General features: G+C 41.9%; 1 protein-coding gene across 1 annotated transcript in view; it reads left to right on the top strand.

Moving 5' to 3' along the window:
- Positions 1-1353: 1353 nt before the first annotated feature.
- The window catches only part of LOC124544674 (putative ATPase N2B), a 105113-nt gene continuing 88102 nt past the window's right edge, over positions 1354-18364 (top strand). Inside the window, exons 1-2 of the mRNA XM_047123297.1 lie at positions 1354-1902; positions 1992-2177. Coding sequence (XP_046979253.1) covers positions 1501-1902; positions 1992-2177 — 588 coding nt within the window. The 5' untranslated portion in view covers positions 1354-1500. The remainder of the gene's footprint in view (positions 1903-1991; positions 2178-18364) is intronic.

The following is an 18364-nucleotide window of genomic DNA, read 5'->3' on the forward strand; positions in this document are numbered from 1 at the left end:
TCAGTAGTTTCTGAATCACATAGTTGTGAGTGAACCAGCTGTTCCCTAGATAGCCGAGTTAGAATTAATTAAATGTTGACTGCGGTCTTTCAGACCACCCCTAGTGGCAATTTTCTGCTGAATTGTAGATTTGAGTGGTGTAAATGAGTATGTACTGAGCAGCACTCAATTCACCAACCCAACAGAAAGTGGAATATTTCTAAAAATGTTAACATGTGCGTTAGTGTTACCTCAGATGCAACGACGCGCTGTAAACAACAGATTGCCACAGGAACAAAGAGCGACAGTCACCCGAGTTCTTGGACCCCACGCACCCGAACAACAAACACCAGTCCTTGAAGAAGGAGGCAAAAACAGACGAACATGCTACCTCTGCCCACCAAAATTGAAGAGAAAAGCGGCTTATACCCGTGACACGTGCAAAAAACCTTATTGTGTACAATGAGCTACATTTCAATTCAAAAACTGATGCTGATGTTGTGCTCTTGCAGTTTTTTCTACTAAATGATAAAAAATTCTAAAGTATGTATTAAATTACTCAGATTGTCTTATAGTTCACTGTTCCAAAGAATGATTTGTACTATGAACAAATTTTATTGGTTATTTTGATAATATTGTGTCTCTTCTGCTCAGCTTATGTTCGAAATACATTTCATGAAACAAGACAAGGAAAGGTGGCAAAAAATATGTTTTATAAACAAATTAGTATTTCTTCTAGTTGTTTTGCATTTGTTTGAAGTAGTTATAAATGTAAAATTAAATAACACGTCATATTGATGCTTGTACAACACATTCCATACAGCGGTCTCACAGACTGCGCCTCAACGTTAGTGCTACAAGATCGGCATGTCGTCAGTTAAGGGTTATATCCGAGCCTGATTCTATTCAAAAGGTTCAAATGGCTCTAAGCACTGTGGGATTTAACATGTGAGGTCATCAGTCCCCTAGACTTTGAACTGCTTAAACCTAACTAACCCAAGGACATCACACACATCCATGCCCGAGGCAGGATTCGAACCTGCGACCGTAGCAGCAGCGCGGTTCCGGACTGAAGCGTCTAGAACCGCTCGGTCACAGCTGCCGGCGGGATTCTATTCCCATTTCTCTTGCTAGTTTCTTCGTCCACGTTCATATAGCACAAGTGAAGATACGATTTGCGGGTGCCCATCATCGCACCTTGATTGCTGCCTGTAGCAAAAAATTACGACATGAGATACTTCGATGCTAGTCTTTTATTCATACATTGAAGCAAGTGGACAACTTCTTAACAAGACAGTAAATGAAAATAAAAATATGAAACCTTATTACAGAAGGTGTCAAAGAACTATGAAGTATGAACTTTGGTAGGAGGAGCGCAAAATGGCGAGGATCGTGAAGTGTATGGATTATGTTTCTAGGTTATGACTATAACGTTACGTTAAATAATTACATTACAGTAAGTTTAATTGTGAGTTTGGCATATACTTGTAATATCCTTTTGAAGACAATCAACTATGAAAAATGACAATCGCGAGGTGTATGATTTCTTTCAAACCATATACAAAGTTCCCTTATTTAGATGATTGTAAATATTTGAAAGTCCGCCTCATAAATACATCACGCCCCAATTCTAAACTTACCGTGAAATCAGAACTTCAAAATGGTTTTCAATTTGGACCACTTGCAACATTGGATGAAAAGGTTAAAAGTGGCGAACTAATTCATGATGAATATCAAAGAAAAGTTGTTGAAAAGCTGCAGAAAGTTTATAACGACATTGAAAGCTATAGTCCACCCGAAAGTGGCATCTTCAGTAGATTCTTTAAAGGAGCCAAGAGAAAAATTCCTAAAGGTCTCTACATTCATGGAGCAGTTGGTGGAGGAAAAACTATGCTTATGGACATGTTTTACGAATGTTGTAAGGTAAGAAGCCCCAACTTATGCTATCTTTGTTTTCAGATGTATCGCTTTATACAAGTATGACATATCCCCATATTCCCTATACATTCCAGACAGAAGATAAAAGACGTGTTCACTTCAATGCATTTATGTTAGACGTTCATGCAAGAATTCACGAAGTCAAGAAGACAGTGGTGAAGTCATACGATACCACAAAACCACAGCCATTTGATCCTATTGCCCCTGTTGCTAGAGACCTAAGTAACAAAGCCTGGTTGTTATGCTTTGACGAGTTTCAGGTAAGTCAGTAGTGTAGTGGAGACAACTGTTGGCGCTGCCATAGGAAGCATGCCAGCATATTAGATTGCAGTACACCAGCAAGAAGTTAAAGCCATTGTTTATGTTGTTTTTTTTTTCTTGTGCACACAGTGAATCTGTGAATATAAATAGGCAGGTATTCAGAAACGTTATCTTTTTGAAACACAATTTTGCCTTTTATTGCACGGAAATTCATCATACTTACTCTGCAAGCCTCTTTGAAATACATGACAGATGGTATATAGCATGGTACCATATGTTTTAAGTTTTCCTCACATTCCAGTTGCTTATGCAGCGTGGGTAGAACCGACTGCTTAAATGCCTCTGTGCATCCTGTAATTAGTCTAAATTTACCTTAACTGTCTCTGTGGGTGTGATACTTTGGGGGCTGAAGAATTTCTCTAGATACTTCTCTAAATACTGGTCATGGAAATTTTATAAGAAGATTTTGCAGGATGATTTGCACCTATATTCCAGATTTTTCAATATTTCCATGATGCTGTCTCATGATTCAAACAGATTGGACCATTCATGTCACCCTGCTTTATGTACATTTAGTATCCTCCACCAGTAATGTTTAATTTGGGTCCCACACACCGAACATTGCTCTGAGATAGGCAGGGGAACACATGGGATTTGTAAGCAGTCTCGTTTGTAGATTGACTTCATTTTCCCAGTGTTGTGCTAATCAACCAGTCTCCAATCTGTCTCACAGGTGACTGAGCCTATGTGACCCCTCCACTTCTTATTCCTACAAATTATTGCACCCAAGCTGACTAATTCCAATCTTTGGTAATTTACATATTACTCATAGGATACTACATTTCTTTTTTCATGTATAGAAATGCATAATTTTACCAACTGAACATTAAAAGCAAGTTGCCAGTCTTTAAACCATTTGGAAATGTAATAAAGATTTAAGTGAATATTTGTACTGATTTTATCAGACAGTACTTATAACAGCTAACTGCTTCATCTGTGGAAAGTCTGAGGTTGCTATTAATATTTCTGACGGGTCAATACTACATGAACAGCGAAGGTCACAACTTCCCTGGGAACACCTGGTGTTCCTTTTCCATATGCTGATCATTCTCCATCTAAGGTAACATATTATGCCCTCCTTTCCAAGAACCCCTCAATCCAAAGTTTGCTTGATACCCCATACAGCTGTACTTTTGGTAATAAGCAGGTGTAGTTCTGAGACACAAATATTGCATCGTCCTGAATGCCTTGATCCATGACTCTTAGGATGTCACGAGAAAAGCACAGGTTGAGTTTCGCATGATTCATGTTTTTGGAGTTATGACTGAATGGCATGGTGTTTCTGGAGATATAGCTGGTCGGCATAGAGAGAGTCATTTTGTAGAGATACCTCTATATGTTTGAGCTCAGAATATGATCTACAATATGTCAACAGGTGAATGTCAGGGGGAGAGGATGGTAATTTTGTGGCTCACTTTTGTTACCATTCTTGTGGATAGATGTGTAGGTAGTGGGGAGCGGGCATGGTAATTACAACCATAAATTATCACTCACAGTCCTGTTACTTGTTATGAATACTTTTATTCTTACAATGTACACACAATGCATGTAGCATAGAGAGCATACTACAGAGAATTGGTCTGGTAAAGATACAGTTGTTCTTTCTGCGGTAGGGCAGCTATATTATTGTATTATTGGAGCAAGGGGGGGGGGGGGGAGGGGGGGGCCAGTGGCTCTATGTCCCCACTGGGGCTAGCTCCCAACAAGTGTGGAGCATGGTGACACATTTACGTTGTGAGTATTGTCCTACTGGCAATGGCAAGGGCCAACATATCTTAGACTGCCAGGTGCCTGGGCGGCTGTAAAGGGCAGCAAACAGATGATGTCAGTGGTGGAGCCAAAGGGGTGGTGGCAGTGTCCGTTGAGGTGTTGGTGGCTAGTGCTGTGTTGTGTGGTGTTGGTAAGGCTGTCAGTCTGCTGGCAGCAGTATGCAGGCTGTCAGTCATTGTTATGAAGTGCTCCAGGGCTGACAGAAACAGGTAATCATTCAAAGAAAGAGTGAATTTCAGACCTGCTGTGTCACTTGTAGGCGGAACGAGCATGACCTCGAGAACATGCCATAGCCTAACTGTCTGTTGTCAAATTTGGCCATAACCACGAGTAGTGAGTCCTGTGGTGTTACAGAAATGTCTTCTGGTAGCTAGTCTTGCAGATATAGGCCGACTGTAAATTGGCTTCAGGGGCCTGGAGCTGGGGCCAGTGGAGGGCAAACACTGGGTGTGTCCTCTGAAGTCCATGTTGGCTTTAGGCGGTTCAGTGACACTGTTGTCATTTTTCCAATTTGAAAGATATCAAAATTGTTTGGCCCTCATTTCAACACCTTTTACGGGCCACTGTACACAGGGTGGAGGGCGAGTTTGATGACATCAGTCCTGAGCATGACATATGTACAAGATTGGAGGTCCTTGTGCACAGAGGTTGTCGGTTTGGCGTTGTGGGTGTTGGTGGGATGCGGACGTGGCAGGTGTGGTTCCTGACATGTTTCACTAGGTCCGGCAGGTTGAAGTCCACGGGGTCAGACTTGAACTGCCAGCCCTTGTTAGTTGTAAGGGACTTTGGGCAGCCAGTGCATGTAATCCAAAGTGTGATGAAAGCTCGGGCGACGCTATTGGCCGAGATATCAGTCAGAGCTGTGGCCTGTCTATGGATGACAAGATGTAGTTGTACCTGTTTGAATCTGTGAATGGCCCCACCAGGTCTATGTTGTCAGGTTGGAAATGGCCCTTCAGGATGGGGAATTTCCTGGTGGGCAGTTGGGCATTAGATCCTGTCTAGGCCTGTTGGCATTGGATGCAGGCTATTGTCCACACAGTCCTGTTTAATATTACTCCAAACAAAATGTTCTGTTACGAGTTTCAATGTCAGGCATACTCTAGGTTGACGCAAGCTGTGGAGGAGGTTGAAAACGGTCTTCCTGAAGTTCTGTGGGACGACTGGTCGTTACCTACTATGGGATACGTTGCACCAAACTAGTTTGGCTGGGCATGTGATGGTGCACTGCTTGAGCTGGAGACCCGTTGTGTGTACAGACAACAGGGTTTTAAGGCCTCTGCTAGTTGGTCTAAGACAAGGTGTGCTGATGTGGTGGTGAGTTGTGAGAGGTAGTCAGCCACCAAGTTTTCTGCTCCCCGTACATAGTGGGTGTCCATAGTATATTGTGAAATCAAGTCCACATGGCAGAATTGTTGAGGGGAGATTTTGGCTGGCATCCGCCAGAGGGCGATGGTCTGTGTAGGTAGTAAGCCCTGGATGTCATCTCGAAAGTACTGAACCTAAAAGTCATGGTTGAAAGTTGACCACATTTGCTGGGAGTCAGTAAGTTTCTGTGAGAAAAACCATAGTGGTTTGGTTGCATTGATGACTTCCTGTTGTAGCACCGTCCCAATTGCCTGGTTGTTGGCATTGGCCATTATGACCATATGGGCATCCAGCGATGGGAGTGCCACGGTAATGGTCTAAGCGAGCTCAGTTTTGATGTTCTTGAAATCTGCTGGCATATCAGGAGTCCAAGTGAGCTTACATTTGCCTGACGTGTTCTTGCCGCTGAGTGACTCTGTGAGTAGTAGAAGTGTTTCTGTAGTGTGGGGTGGATGTTGTCGGTAAAATTTAATTACCTCCTAAAAAACAGTGTAACTCTTGATAGTCCGTCGGGAGTGGTAGGTTATGGATTTGGTCTACCTTCTCTGGGGTGGGGCAGATGCCCAAAGCATCAACAAGGTGGCCTATGGATGTAACACATTTTTGCCAGAGTTGGCATTTGTCCTCATTGACTACAACACCATATTCTGCTAGTTTGTCGAATACTGCTTGGAGGTGTTTGTGAGATGATAATTACATCATCCATGTAAAAATAGCAAAAGGGCTTGGTAAAAAATAAGTCGTCATTAACCATAGCCAAGTCTGGGCTGTGTTCTTTTATCCAAAGGGCGTAAAGATGAATTCAAATAAGCCAAATGGTGTAATTATTGCTGTCTTTGGGATGTCTTCCGTGGACACTGGGATCTGCAAATAAGCTCTTTTGCAGTCAAACACACTAAAGATGGTTGCACCAGCCAGTCCGTGGGAGAAGTCCTGAATATTGGGCTTGGGTAACTATCAATGATGGTGCATGCATTCAAATGTCTATAGTCCCCGCACAGTTGAGACATTTTATCTTTTTTCATTCTCATAGTAATCGGAGAGGCCCACGCACTGTCTGATAGCTTGATGGTGCGCTCGCATAACAGGTCCTTGGCCACCTTTAGTTTGTGATGCGGTGGGACCGGTGTTGGACCGGGTATAGTATCAATTCTGTGTACAGTTCCATTGTGTACGGTGTTCATCTTTTTATGGGGCTGATGTGGACTAGCAATGGGAGGCACACTATCCAGTCGTGGAGGCAATATCACTGTTTACATTTGATTGACTCATGATAGCAGTATCACTGTTTTTGCATGCACACTCGCGGGAGTGTTGTCACCAGAAGTAAGAGGCACCTCTGGTTCTGAAGGCCTGGCTGTGTCTCGGACACGTGGCTCTCATTCCTGGTGTGACAACAGCTGTTGCTGTATGATGTACAGTTGTGTTGTGAGCTCGGAGCAGTAGTTGCAGAGGTTTTATTTAGCTGCTCGTGAGCTGGAATGGTGTGGCAGAGGTCAGTATACACACCAGTTATGGATTTAAGCTCCTCAAACAATGCCTGACACTTAAGCGTGAGGTCCAGTACTGTTTCAGAAGTAGGAGGTGGGGTTGGTGGAGTCTCGTCCGTCGGTAGGTGGTCACTGTTTACTCCACTGATTGGTGTGTGGCTGTCACAATGTAGTAGTAATGGCCTACCCAGATCTGGCAGAAGATTATAATGCCTCAAAAAATCTTCACCCATTTCTGGCTCTACAGTGTCGGCCACGAAAAATGTCCATGGACGAGGGTGTAATTGTCAGCTGACTGTGATAGAGGCTGTGCCTATCATGGGAATCACTGAATTGTTCACAGTGCGTAATTGTATAGCATATGGCAGTTGTATAGCTGAGGCGGCAGTGTGCTAACGTCGGCGCCTGTGTCAACTGGGAAGTACTCTCTGAGATGGTCATTGTAGACGAAGAACCACGCGCTGTTGGAATATAGATGCAGGCTATAATGAGTGTTGTCACGTTTCATAGCGAGGTGACTTGAAACAGGGGAGCAGCCTGGCGCAGCAGCCTGGTGCACCTGTGTCAGGCCACTCTACTAGTTTGGCTAGCTGTGGGATAGATGACAGCTGCGCACATTGGCATTGAAGTGGGTGTGGAACCAGGAGGGTCGGTGTGGCCGAGTATGCACAGCGTCCTGGCCAGATGAGTTGTTGTGACGGTTAGGCATGGGTTGATAGCTGGGCGTGAATGTAGCAGGTGGTTGTTTACATTCCATTACAAATGCAGTACCTGAGTTCTTCGTGGTATCTGATTGTTGGTGCCTCACTGCAGTGGAGTCTTGCGAGGCTACTGTGGGTGCAGCATGGAAGGGCTTGGCTGAAGTCGGAGCAGCTTGGGCAACTACAGATTGGCCTGACACTGCGCACTGAGTTCTGCGCGGTGGTCTCCGTGAGCATGGCTGGTGTGCAGGCTGGCCCGAGCTGACTGTGTATGCAACCGGTGTTAACATCCGTGCCAGAGCCGATGCGAGTGTTCATCAAGGCATGATGATGCATGAGGGCAAGCATCCAGTCAGCAAGGTGTAACCAGGTTTCCGGTGGTTTGTCCTCACGCATTAGCATGGGCGTCTGTACTTTTTCAGGCAGCTTGAGAAGCCATAGTGACCAGAGAACATGAGCTGGTAAGAAGTTTGTATTGATTCGGAGGTGTTACCTGCGCCGTAGTGCTCACGGGATATCATGGCCCAGTGACGTCTCAGTGATCGCTAGGTGGAGTTGTTGTTCAGGTGAACGCAACAGGTGCTGTAGGATGAGTATCTTTGCTGTCTCGTATCTGTCAGTGGTTGGTGTGTGCAATAGCAGGTAACTTTGAAGATCGGTATTAGTTGTGGAGGTGGTTCAAAAGTGCCAAAAATGTGTCGTAGTTGTCTGTGATCCCGGCTGACTGCATCATGCACTTGCAGAGTGCGCACCATACTTGAGGAGAATCAACTTGTAGCAGTGGCAGTTGTAACTTGGTGTGTGGCTGGTGGTAATCTGCCTGATGGCGAGGGGCCGGGGCCAGTTTGGGGTTGTCATAATCGTGCAGATTCGTGAACACTGTCTGGTGGCACTGACAGACGTGGCAGCTGGCGTCGCACTGCAGTAGTTGTGGTAGGTGTGTTGGTGATGCAGGTGCCGTGACTGATTATCACGGGATGCGGTGATGGTGTCCCATCTGGTGCGTCGGCTTTGTGGAGGACAGAATCATAGCGGGTTACCGACAAACATGGCACGGTGGATGGGTGGCAGTCGTGATGGATGGCACATTGGTGTAGGTCACCCAACGCGGCGGCTGTTGTAGGGACTCCTTGTGTTCCCATGGTGTGTGGGTCGTAGTTGCGTTCAGGCATGCTGTTTTGATATGCTGTGGTCGCAAGGTGTGAAAACCCTGCGTGGTAGCAGGTAGACATGTTGTGCCTGCTTGTTGAGTGATGTCACGTGGCAAGCGTGGCCCAGAGCACGGTGCAGCTGTTGTCGATGTGACGTTGTCACGATGACGTGACGTGGGTTGCGGCGCGGCAATAACGTGTGATGTACAGTATTGCACAGAACATAAAGTTCAGGCGTAGGCTGTGGAAGAACATGGTCTAGCACAAGAAGGTTGCTTGTAGGATGGATTTGTCTGCAATAACCCGTAAATATCTGTTCTCTGCAGTGAAGGCAGTCGTATATGGCGGCGGTTGTTTGTCAACAATTGCAGTACTCTGGAGGGTGTCCGTAATGTGGTATGTTGCACATGGAATGTCAGTATGTGCTGAGTCATTATAATGAAAATGAGAGCGATGTAGTTCATTAACACTGTCACTGATCAGTATATTAGTAGCACTGGCTAGTGGGGAGGTGGGGACAGCGGCAGGCAGCCATTGTTCACCGTGTATGGTCACTGTTGAAGTAGCACAGTTAATTAAGGGAGTTGCAGGCTCCGTCTCACCATCTTCACTGATAACATCATACTTGATCTGCGATTTAGTGTGTTCATCCATTTGGCAAGAGGTAATAATGCCCTGGTTCAGCAGTTGTTAAAATAATGGGAACACTGTCGACTGCTCGAGAACCACAGTTGCACTGGTTACATCATCTGGGAACCAGGAAGAACACAGAATAGACGCACAAATAAATCATCTGTTGTGATGCCAGGTGATGAAGCACCATTGTGGGGCATATTCTTTGTGGCATGGAGTTTGTATCCCATTGTGATCGGCAGTGTGTCAGTGCGAGTATAACTTGGTATTTTGCGGCACGGTTGAAAAGAAAATAACAGAGTCCCCTCTATAGGTAGTGGGGAATGGATGTGGTAATTATGATGGTAAATAATCACTCACACTCCCATCATTTACTATGAATACTTTTATTCTCTCAGCGTATACATGATTGTGTAGCATAGAGCGCGTACTATGGAGGACTGATATGGCAAAGATACAGTTGTTCTTGCTGTGGTAGGGCAGCGATATTACTGGGAGGTGGAGCCAGTGGTTCTATGTCCCCACAGATGCGATGCGTGCTTTTTTTCAATTCAGTGGAGCCAGTTTTTTGTTGAGGGCCTGTATAGTAAATTAGGGTTAAAATGGAAGATAACTCAGCTGCTAATTCTGTGTAGAATATGACTGGGATAGTATCAGGCCTTGGTTAATTGTAATGATTTTAAATTGAATTGCAGTGCCATACACAAGACATTACAGAAGCATCTGATTCTATGCGTCTACCATGACACGACACCATCAATATGGCGGAAATGGCTATTCGAGCGCATACGAAATGATGACAATGACATCACTACCTACACACACTAACACATGGCCCAGAATTGAAAATGACATAATAACATCTCATCCAGAAATAAAATGAAACTAACAGGACAACCATGGAAAATTGGGGGTTAAGATGCGGACAAGCTAGGTATGCAACAAGAAAAAAAGCACCACAGCATACCAAAATAAATGGTATAAAAATTTTTTAACTACAACATTTCACTACGCCAACAAAACTACAGCAATTGGCATTTCCCTTGAGCTATATAACTCAACTGCAGCTATCGATACCAAAAAGCCAACACCTTCAGCTCCTAAAAGTGGAATTGGACATTTACCTTGACCTATATAGCTCAACCGCCACTATTGATACCCAAAACCCAGCGCCTTCAACTCCAAAAAGTGGAACCAAATCTCAATGAGTCAAAAAATCAAATACCCCACATTCACTAGATCAATTAAAACACAACAGACCTACCATAAATATACAACACGCAGAAAATCACAAATAGAATAAAACCAAAACAAAAATGACTTGCCAACAAAAGCCTCTGCTAGTACCACCTATGCTGTCCACACACACACACACACACACACACACACACACACACACACACACACACACACACACACGTACTATGATACACTCGCGTGAACTGCACTGTCATATCCATACCCAACAAAAAAGCAATAAAAAATTAGACTTATTTTTACACAACAAACACCAAACTAATCAGACTTAACAAAAAAAACCAAAAAACTACAACAACCACCTTAATAACTTACTTAAAACACTTCTACAAACCACATTACAGCACCAACTACCTAAAGTCAAAAACCACGTTAGCACGACAACCAAAACCCAAATGAAATCAATACTACCGCATGTTAAACTCAGCATGTCCACGTCCACCATCGGAGGGCACAATCAAATACAACAACACAACATCTACAAACACAACCAACTTGAAAACTCCTTGCTGTAGTGACATCAAACACCGCAATACCATTACGTCATGGGTCAAAGCAGACGGGTGGAATTGGATGCTTTAGCTGACCCCACACATACCACTCGTCTATGATGATGTACGAGAAGTAAGTTGGGTGCTGCTTCTGTTGTTTTCTTAGTAAAATAACTTCTAAGACTGAAGGTTATCATCTCAACTTTTTATACTCCCCTCCCCCCCCCCCCCCCCCCCCCCCCCAGTTTCATTTCCTGTGACATCCATAACCAGTTGGACTCTTTTTACCTCTGATGTCACTGATGGCTTTTATGTATGACCAGAATTTCTCAGTGTTTTGTGTGAGGTATTTTGGTAAGGTTCTGCCGTGGTGCTCATTGAACGATTCATATGTTGCGCTCTTGACAGCCAAATGTGTCATTCTGTGTCTCGTCTATAGCCATAGGCTTTGTGTTACACATATTAAGTCACTATTTCCTTATTAATTTCCTTAAGATGACTATACTGTGGAGGGTCCTTCCCACCATTAACTAGGTACATATCTATTACACTATTTTTTTTAAAAACTTCAGCTGCAGTTCTTCTACATGCTCCTGGTGGGAGGTAAATATGAGTACTTTGAGTTCCTCTTTGAGATATGACATGATTGCTTCTTTAAATCTAACTTATTAAAGATTTAAATATGTGTATTTAATTTAGCTTGTAACATTAAAGGCTTATGGTTACCACCCCTGCTTTAGGTATTACTAGATCAGTACTCTTATATCTCCAGCTATAATTAAATTCAATTACTTTTCGATAATAGGAAAAAGGCTTTTAAAAGAATAATAGCAATATCAAACAATAGTAGTTACAATACCCTTTGTATCATAAACAATCAAAATCAGAGTCAGGAAATTAATATATGGAAAATGTTTAGATAAAAGAATAATATATTTCATTCTCTTCATCTGTAAATGATAGGAATTAAATCTTGAACGTAATTAACAAAATATAGATAAGTGATCATTTAGCATTGTTAGATTGCTTATTTTTGCAGTTTCAATATTAATGTGATTTTTGTGTGTTTAGGAAGTGTCTTAAATTTGTTCTAGCAAAGTAGGGAATATTGTAGAGTGTTTGATAATGTTGTTAAACTATTTCATATTATAAATTATGTTTTGCATTATTATAACCAGTAGTACATTGTAGGAAGAGTATAAATACTCGGCCTCAAGTATTGTTTGGGTGGTGACAGATCTGTGTGTACAGTTGAGATAAGTTCTTGGTGCATGATTCAGGTTTGGATTTACAGTAGAGCAACTTTTGTGTTGGACATTGTCTAAAGCAGCATATTAGAACAGTGCAGTGACAGATTATTTTGGAGTGTTACAAAGTTTGATTTAATATCGCAAAAGGCAGAATGGTATGTGACTTTATATTCGTACTTTGTTGAGTATTAGTGTTGAACAATGCAATGGACCTCACACATGCATTTCTATCAGAATATCACCAGTGTAGTATGTGCTACCATCGGTTAGCTGTAGTAGTAACACCGAAGATTGATCATGAGCTCATAAGGATACAGGTTTTGAAGTGAATAAATTTACATACCTACTTTACTTGAGTTGTGGCCTATATCATTGTAGTGAAATCCATTATGGTATCTTGTATTTATTGAAAAAGCATATTTTAGCTCATGTATGCAGTCATTGAGGGACACCGAAGGCAAGGTATTCACAGGTATTAAACCATTTCTTAACTACTCACTAACTAGTGGGACATTACAAGCTGCCAACAGGCTTGCCGCAATGGTAACACCAGTTCCCATCAGATCACCGAAGTTAAGTGCTGTCAGGACTGGGTAGCACTTGGATGTGTGACTGTTTGGTCTGCCAAGTGCTGTTGGCAAGCGGGTGCACGCAGCCCTTGTGAGGCAAATTGAGGAGCTACTTGATTCGCAGCTCCGGTCACGAAAACTGACAATGGCTGGGAGAGCAGCAGAGACTGCATGCCCCTCTACATCCGCATACAGTGATGCCTGTAGGCTGAGGATGACACAGCAGTCGGTCATACCGTTAGAGTCTTTCAAGGCCTTTTCGGGCAGAGTTATTTAATTTAGCTGCCTTTCGTACTCTAGTTGTCAGTGTAGGTATAATTGCTTTCCGGTCACTGAGACCAGTTTCAAAACGGGCATTCTGAAAGAGCTTGGACATATTTGTTGCCATTAGTTCTAATATATTTCCACCATGAGTGGGCTCCTGAACTACCTGCTCTAGGTACATATACATCTACATACATAGTTCGCAAGCCACCGTACTGTGCATGGGAGAGGGTATGTTGAACCATTACTAGTCATTTCCTTTCCTATTCCACTTGTAACTAGATTGAGGTAACAATGGCTTTCTGTATGCCTCCGTACGAGCCCTAATTTCTCTTATCTTTCTTTGTGGTCCCTACACAAAATGTACGTTGGTGACGGTAGGGTCATTCCACTGTCAGCTTCAAATGTTGCTCTAAATTTTCCTCAAAAAGAACGTCGCCTTCCCTTGAGAGATTCTGATTTAAGTTCCCGAAGCATGTCTCTAATATGTGTGTGCTGATTGAACCTACCGGTAGCAAATCCAACAACCTGCCTCTGAGTTGCTTCGTTGTCTTCCTTTAATCTGACCAGGTGGGGATCCATAACACTCAAGCAGCGCTTAAAAATAGATCACACTAATGTCCTATGTGTGGTCTCCTTTACAGATGAACCACACTTTCCCAAAATTCTCTCAAAAACCCAAAGTTGACAACTCGCCTTCCATAACACAATCCTGACATGCTTGTTCCATTTCATATCAGTTGCAACGTTACACCCATGTATTCAAATGACATGACTGTGTCAAGCAGGACACTACTAACATTGTATCCAAATGTTACATGTTTGTTTTTTCTACTCTTCTGTATTAACTTACATTTTTCTAAATTTAGATCTCGCTGCCATTGATGACACCAACTAGAAATTTTGTCAAAGTCATCTTGTATCCTCCTACAGTCACTCAACTGTGTCACTTTACCATACACCACAGCATCACCAGCAAACAGCCACAGATTGCTGCCCACCGTATCCGCCAAATCATTTATGTACACAGAGAATGATAGCGGTCCTATTGCATTTCCCTGTGGCACTCCTGATGTTACCCTTGTCTCTAATGAACACTCACTGCTGAGGATGACATACTGAGTTCTATAACTTATGAAGTCTTCAAGCCACTCACATATCTGTGAACCTATTCCATGTGCTCATACCTTCTTTAACAGTCTGCAATGGGGCATCATGTCAATTGCTTTCTGGAAATCTAGAAATATGGAATCTGCCTGTTGCCCTTCCTCTGTAGTTCACAGGATACTGTGTAAGAAAAGGGCAAGCTGAGTTTTGAATAAGTAATGCTTTCTAAAACCCTGCTGATTCATGGACAGAAGCTTTTTTGTCTCAAGGAAATTTATTGTATTTGAACTTAGTATATGTTTAAGAATTCTGCTGCAAATCGATGTTAAGGGTATTGGCCTGTGATATAGGGGGTCTGTTCTTTTACTGTTCTTATATGTAGAGGTCACCTGCACGTTATTACAGTTGCTTGGGACTTCACATTGGGTGAGAGATTCATGATAAATGCAACCTAAGTAAGAGCTCAGTGCCGTTGAGTACTCTATGTAAAACTGATTGGGATTCCATTTGGACCTGGCAACTAATTCTCTGTTCCATTGATGCATATTACTATGTCCTCCATATGGGAATGTGTGCAGTGGTCAAATCACAGCATGTTTGTATGATCCATAAATGCAGAATTCAAAACCTCAGTTGTCCTTTTACTACCTCCTATTGCAACACAAGATTGGTCGAATGATTGGATTGAAGCCTTAGACCCACGTAGTGATTTTACATAGGGCCAGAATTTTCTTGGTTTCCCAACTTGATCCTTTGCTAAGGTATGGCGGTAGTAGTTGTTGTTGTATGCTTCATGCATCGATCTTTTTATTGAAACATGATTCTCTTCTAACTTTTGCCCATCATCATTTACATATTCTCTTTTGAAATGAGAGTGCAACAGTCTTTGCTTCCTCAGCATTATCTGAATTTTGCTATTAAACCACAGTGGGTCATTTTCTCCATACTTAGGTATACCTTATTTCCCAAGAGAAGATCTCGGTGTCTGCTATACAATTACTTATGAATAACAGAGTAATATAATTTACACTATTTTTATACCTTCTAATGGATTATTCATTCCATGGTCATAGCACATCTTTGGGCTGCATGTTCTGAGAGTAGGTAGCTCCTCTTCAGCAAGTGGTACTTTCTCGTCCATCATTCTGTTTAGCCAATATGCTCTGCCCATGAAATCCATGACGTGCACAAACAGTGTGTCATTTCCTGAACAATGACTTAACTTCAAGATCACCTTCCCTTGATGGCTGCACAACACAAAGCTTTACGCCTCGCCTTGGCCCATCAGCATCGACATTGGACTGTTGATAACTGGAAACTGTTGGTTGGCTCTGTAATGGTGTGGGGTGTGTACAGTTGGAGTGATATGGGACCCCTGATATGTCTAGATACGACTCTGACAAGTGACACATAAGTAAGCATCCTGTCTGATCACCTGCATCTATGGACTTGGGCAATTCCAGCAAGACAATGTGACACCCCATATGTCCAGTATGCTACAGAGTGGCTTCAGGAACACTCTTCTGAGTATAAACACTTCCACTGGCCACCAAACTCTCCAGACATGAACATTATTGAGCATATCTGCGATGCCTTGCAACATCCTGTTCAGAAGAGATCTCCACCCCCTCATACTCTTATGGATTTATGGACATCCTGCAGGATTCAAGGTGTCAATTCCCTCCAGCACTACTGTCAGATATTAGTCGAGTCCATGCCATGCCGTGTTGTGGCACTTCTGTGTGCTGATGGGGGCCCTACACGATATTAGGCAGGTGTACCATTTTCTTCGGCTCTTCGTTGTATAAATAGGATGCCAGACTGTACTGTCACAAACCATACTGATGAAAATCCCAATTAAAAAAATTTATACAAATCACCTTCTGGTAAGAATCCATTTTTTCATAATTATGTACATTTAACCTGTGTGCATTTGCAGCCAGTTGCATCATTCCTTATCAGATGCTTCATTAATGTGGAACTATCACGGAATAGCAGAAGGAACATTTAAAGATAGAAGGTAGGACAGTAAAACGGGAAGAACCAATGCAGAGAAGACAAAATATGAAATGGTGCATTAGTTTGTGTATCTTGTTATCATATAACCCCTTTTCCTCTCCGTTGGCCAGAAATACTTCTTTAGGGTGAGGAATGTCAACTATTTTATAAGGTCTGTCATAGTGATGAAAAAAAAAATTCTTTTTTCAAATTTGAACTATTGTGCTATGCTTTTAGTAGCACTAAGTCACCTATGTTGAAACTAGGTGCAACTGATTTTTCATTATCTTCTCTCACCCTAATTTCAGATTGATTCTTTAATTGTCCTCTACACACTTTTGTATGTCATCAAAGGTATGTTTTCAGTCTCAGGCCAGGTAAAATATTTTAATAAAGATTTTCCAATGAATTTCTTGTGAGTTACCTCTATACCTACTGGTTTGTCCCATTTGGTCTCTATGTATTATTTTAATTTTCAAGCAACCAATACCAAGTGCACACCACCAGTAGATTGTTTTTACTATTAGTCACAAATACACAGTTACACCTTGTTCAGTGATCCCATTGTCTACCGTCTTGGTATTTCTTCCTATACTTCTGTACATAGACTCACTGGAGTAGCATATAGTTTACAACATAGTGACCTATTGTCTTTTGTTTTAATCCTACAAACATAATTTCCAGTCACTCTGGGTTTGTCAGAGAAAATTTCCTTTGCTTGAGTTAAACATTTTATAATTCCTGTTTCTGTTCTTCCATTTATGTACGTTATTCGTAAAACTTCAGCTGCATACTCTCATCTATTTCAGCCATTGTGTCCAAAGTATTATCTACTGTTACTGCTTTTGCTGTTGCTACTAAATATATCTTGGTTAAATACAGTTGGATTATTCTTGTATGGTACCTTATAAGTAATAGTTCCACTATTCCAAGATATCCCATTAGTATTAAAATTGAGGGACACTTCGTTGCAATAATCAGTGTAGCCCTAGCAATATATTTAGATTTAAATTTGGGACAGCTAATAAGATGTGATAAAAAATGGAGTCATAAATTGCTATAGGTATTGTCTCTTTTACAGGTTTCCCTTTACCTCCTGTTATCCTTGTCTCGTGAACACCAGTTACAGGTAGTATTGGGCATTTCCACTTATTTCAAATGCTGGACATAAATTCCTGAGAAATTATGGATATCTCACTACCCACATCCAGGTGAATATCTACATCAGTTTCAAAAAAAATTCCCACAGCTATAAGCTTTATTTGTTCCTTCTTTTCCTCTTCCAGTAGCCAGTCATGTGAGGAAACTGTATGTGTAAGAGCTACTACTTTTTTTTACTTGAGGACCTTGTGCTATTGCATCACCCTGATGATCGGCCCAGATCCTGGAATGATTTTTGTTTTCCGACCCCTGGTTCAAATTGGACTGATCACTGATGCATAAGTCCCTGTACCATTTACTTTGTTGGAAGGGAATGTCAGAGATTGCTCATTGATTCGGTTATTTCTCCTACTGTTATTTTGTCTTTTTACTTTACAGAGTTTGCTTTCATTCCTCCTTTGAAATCTTGAAGGATAGTGATTCCTTTCATCATTCCCCTCTGCATGTTGTCCTCTTGGGAATAATTTATTCTTTCTTTGCCCCTCTGCATGATTGTCCTCTTGGGAATAATTTGTTCTTTCTTTGCTTAGGTTACGTAAACTTTTGATAGATGTCAGTAAATTGAAGCATTTGTCCACCTCTACCAGACTTCTTTACATACATGATAAGGTAATCAGCTCACCAGTATGTTAACTAAACGCCCTTTGTGTATTTGACTGTCTAAATATTTAGCCTTTGTGAGGTGACACACCACATATTTGTTGTAGGAACCCCAACTATTATTATAATATTTTGGATCAAGTAACTTATTTATTTATTTATTTATTCATTCCATGTGATCTGATGGTACACAGTGTGTTGCAGATGTCGGAAAATATCAGTTAACATTGTTAACATATATTAACATATAGTATCCTAATGTATTATATTGCAAAGCTTGGTTAAGTTTACTTCACTCCAATTGCTCAATGTTTTC

This window comes from Schistocerca americana, chromosome 8, assembly GCF_021461395.2.
Source record: "Schistocerca americana isolate TAMUIC-IGC-003095 chromosome 8, iqSchAmer2.1, whole genome shotgun sequence".
NCBI lineage: Eukaryota > Metazoa > Arthropoda > Insecta > Orthoptera > Acrididae > Schistocerca > Schistocerca americana.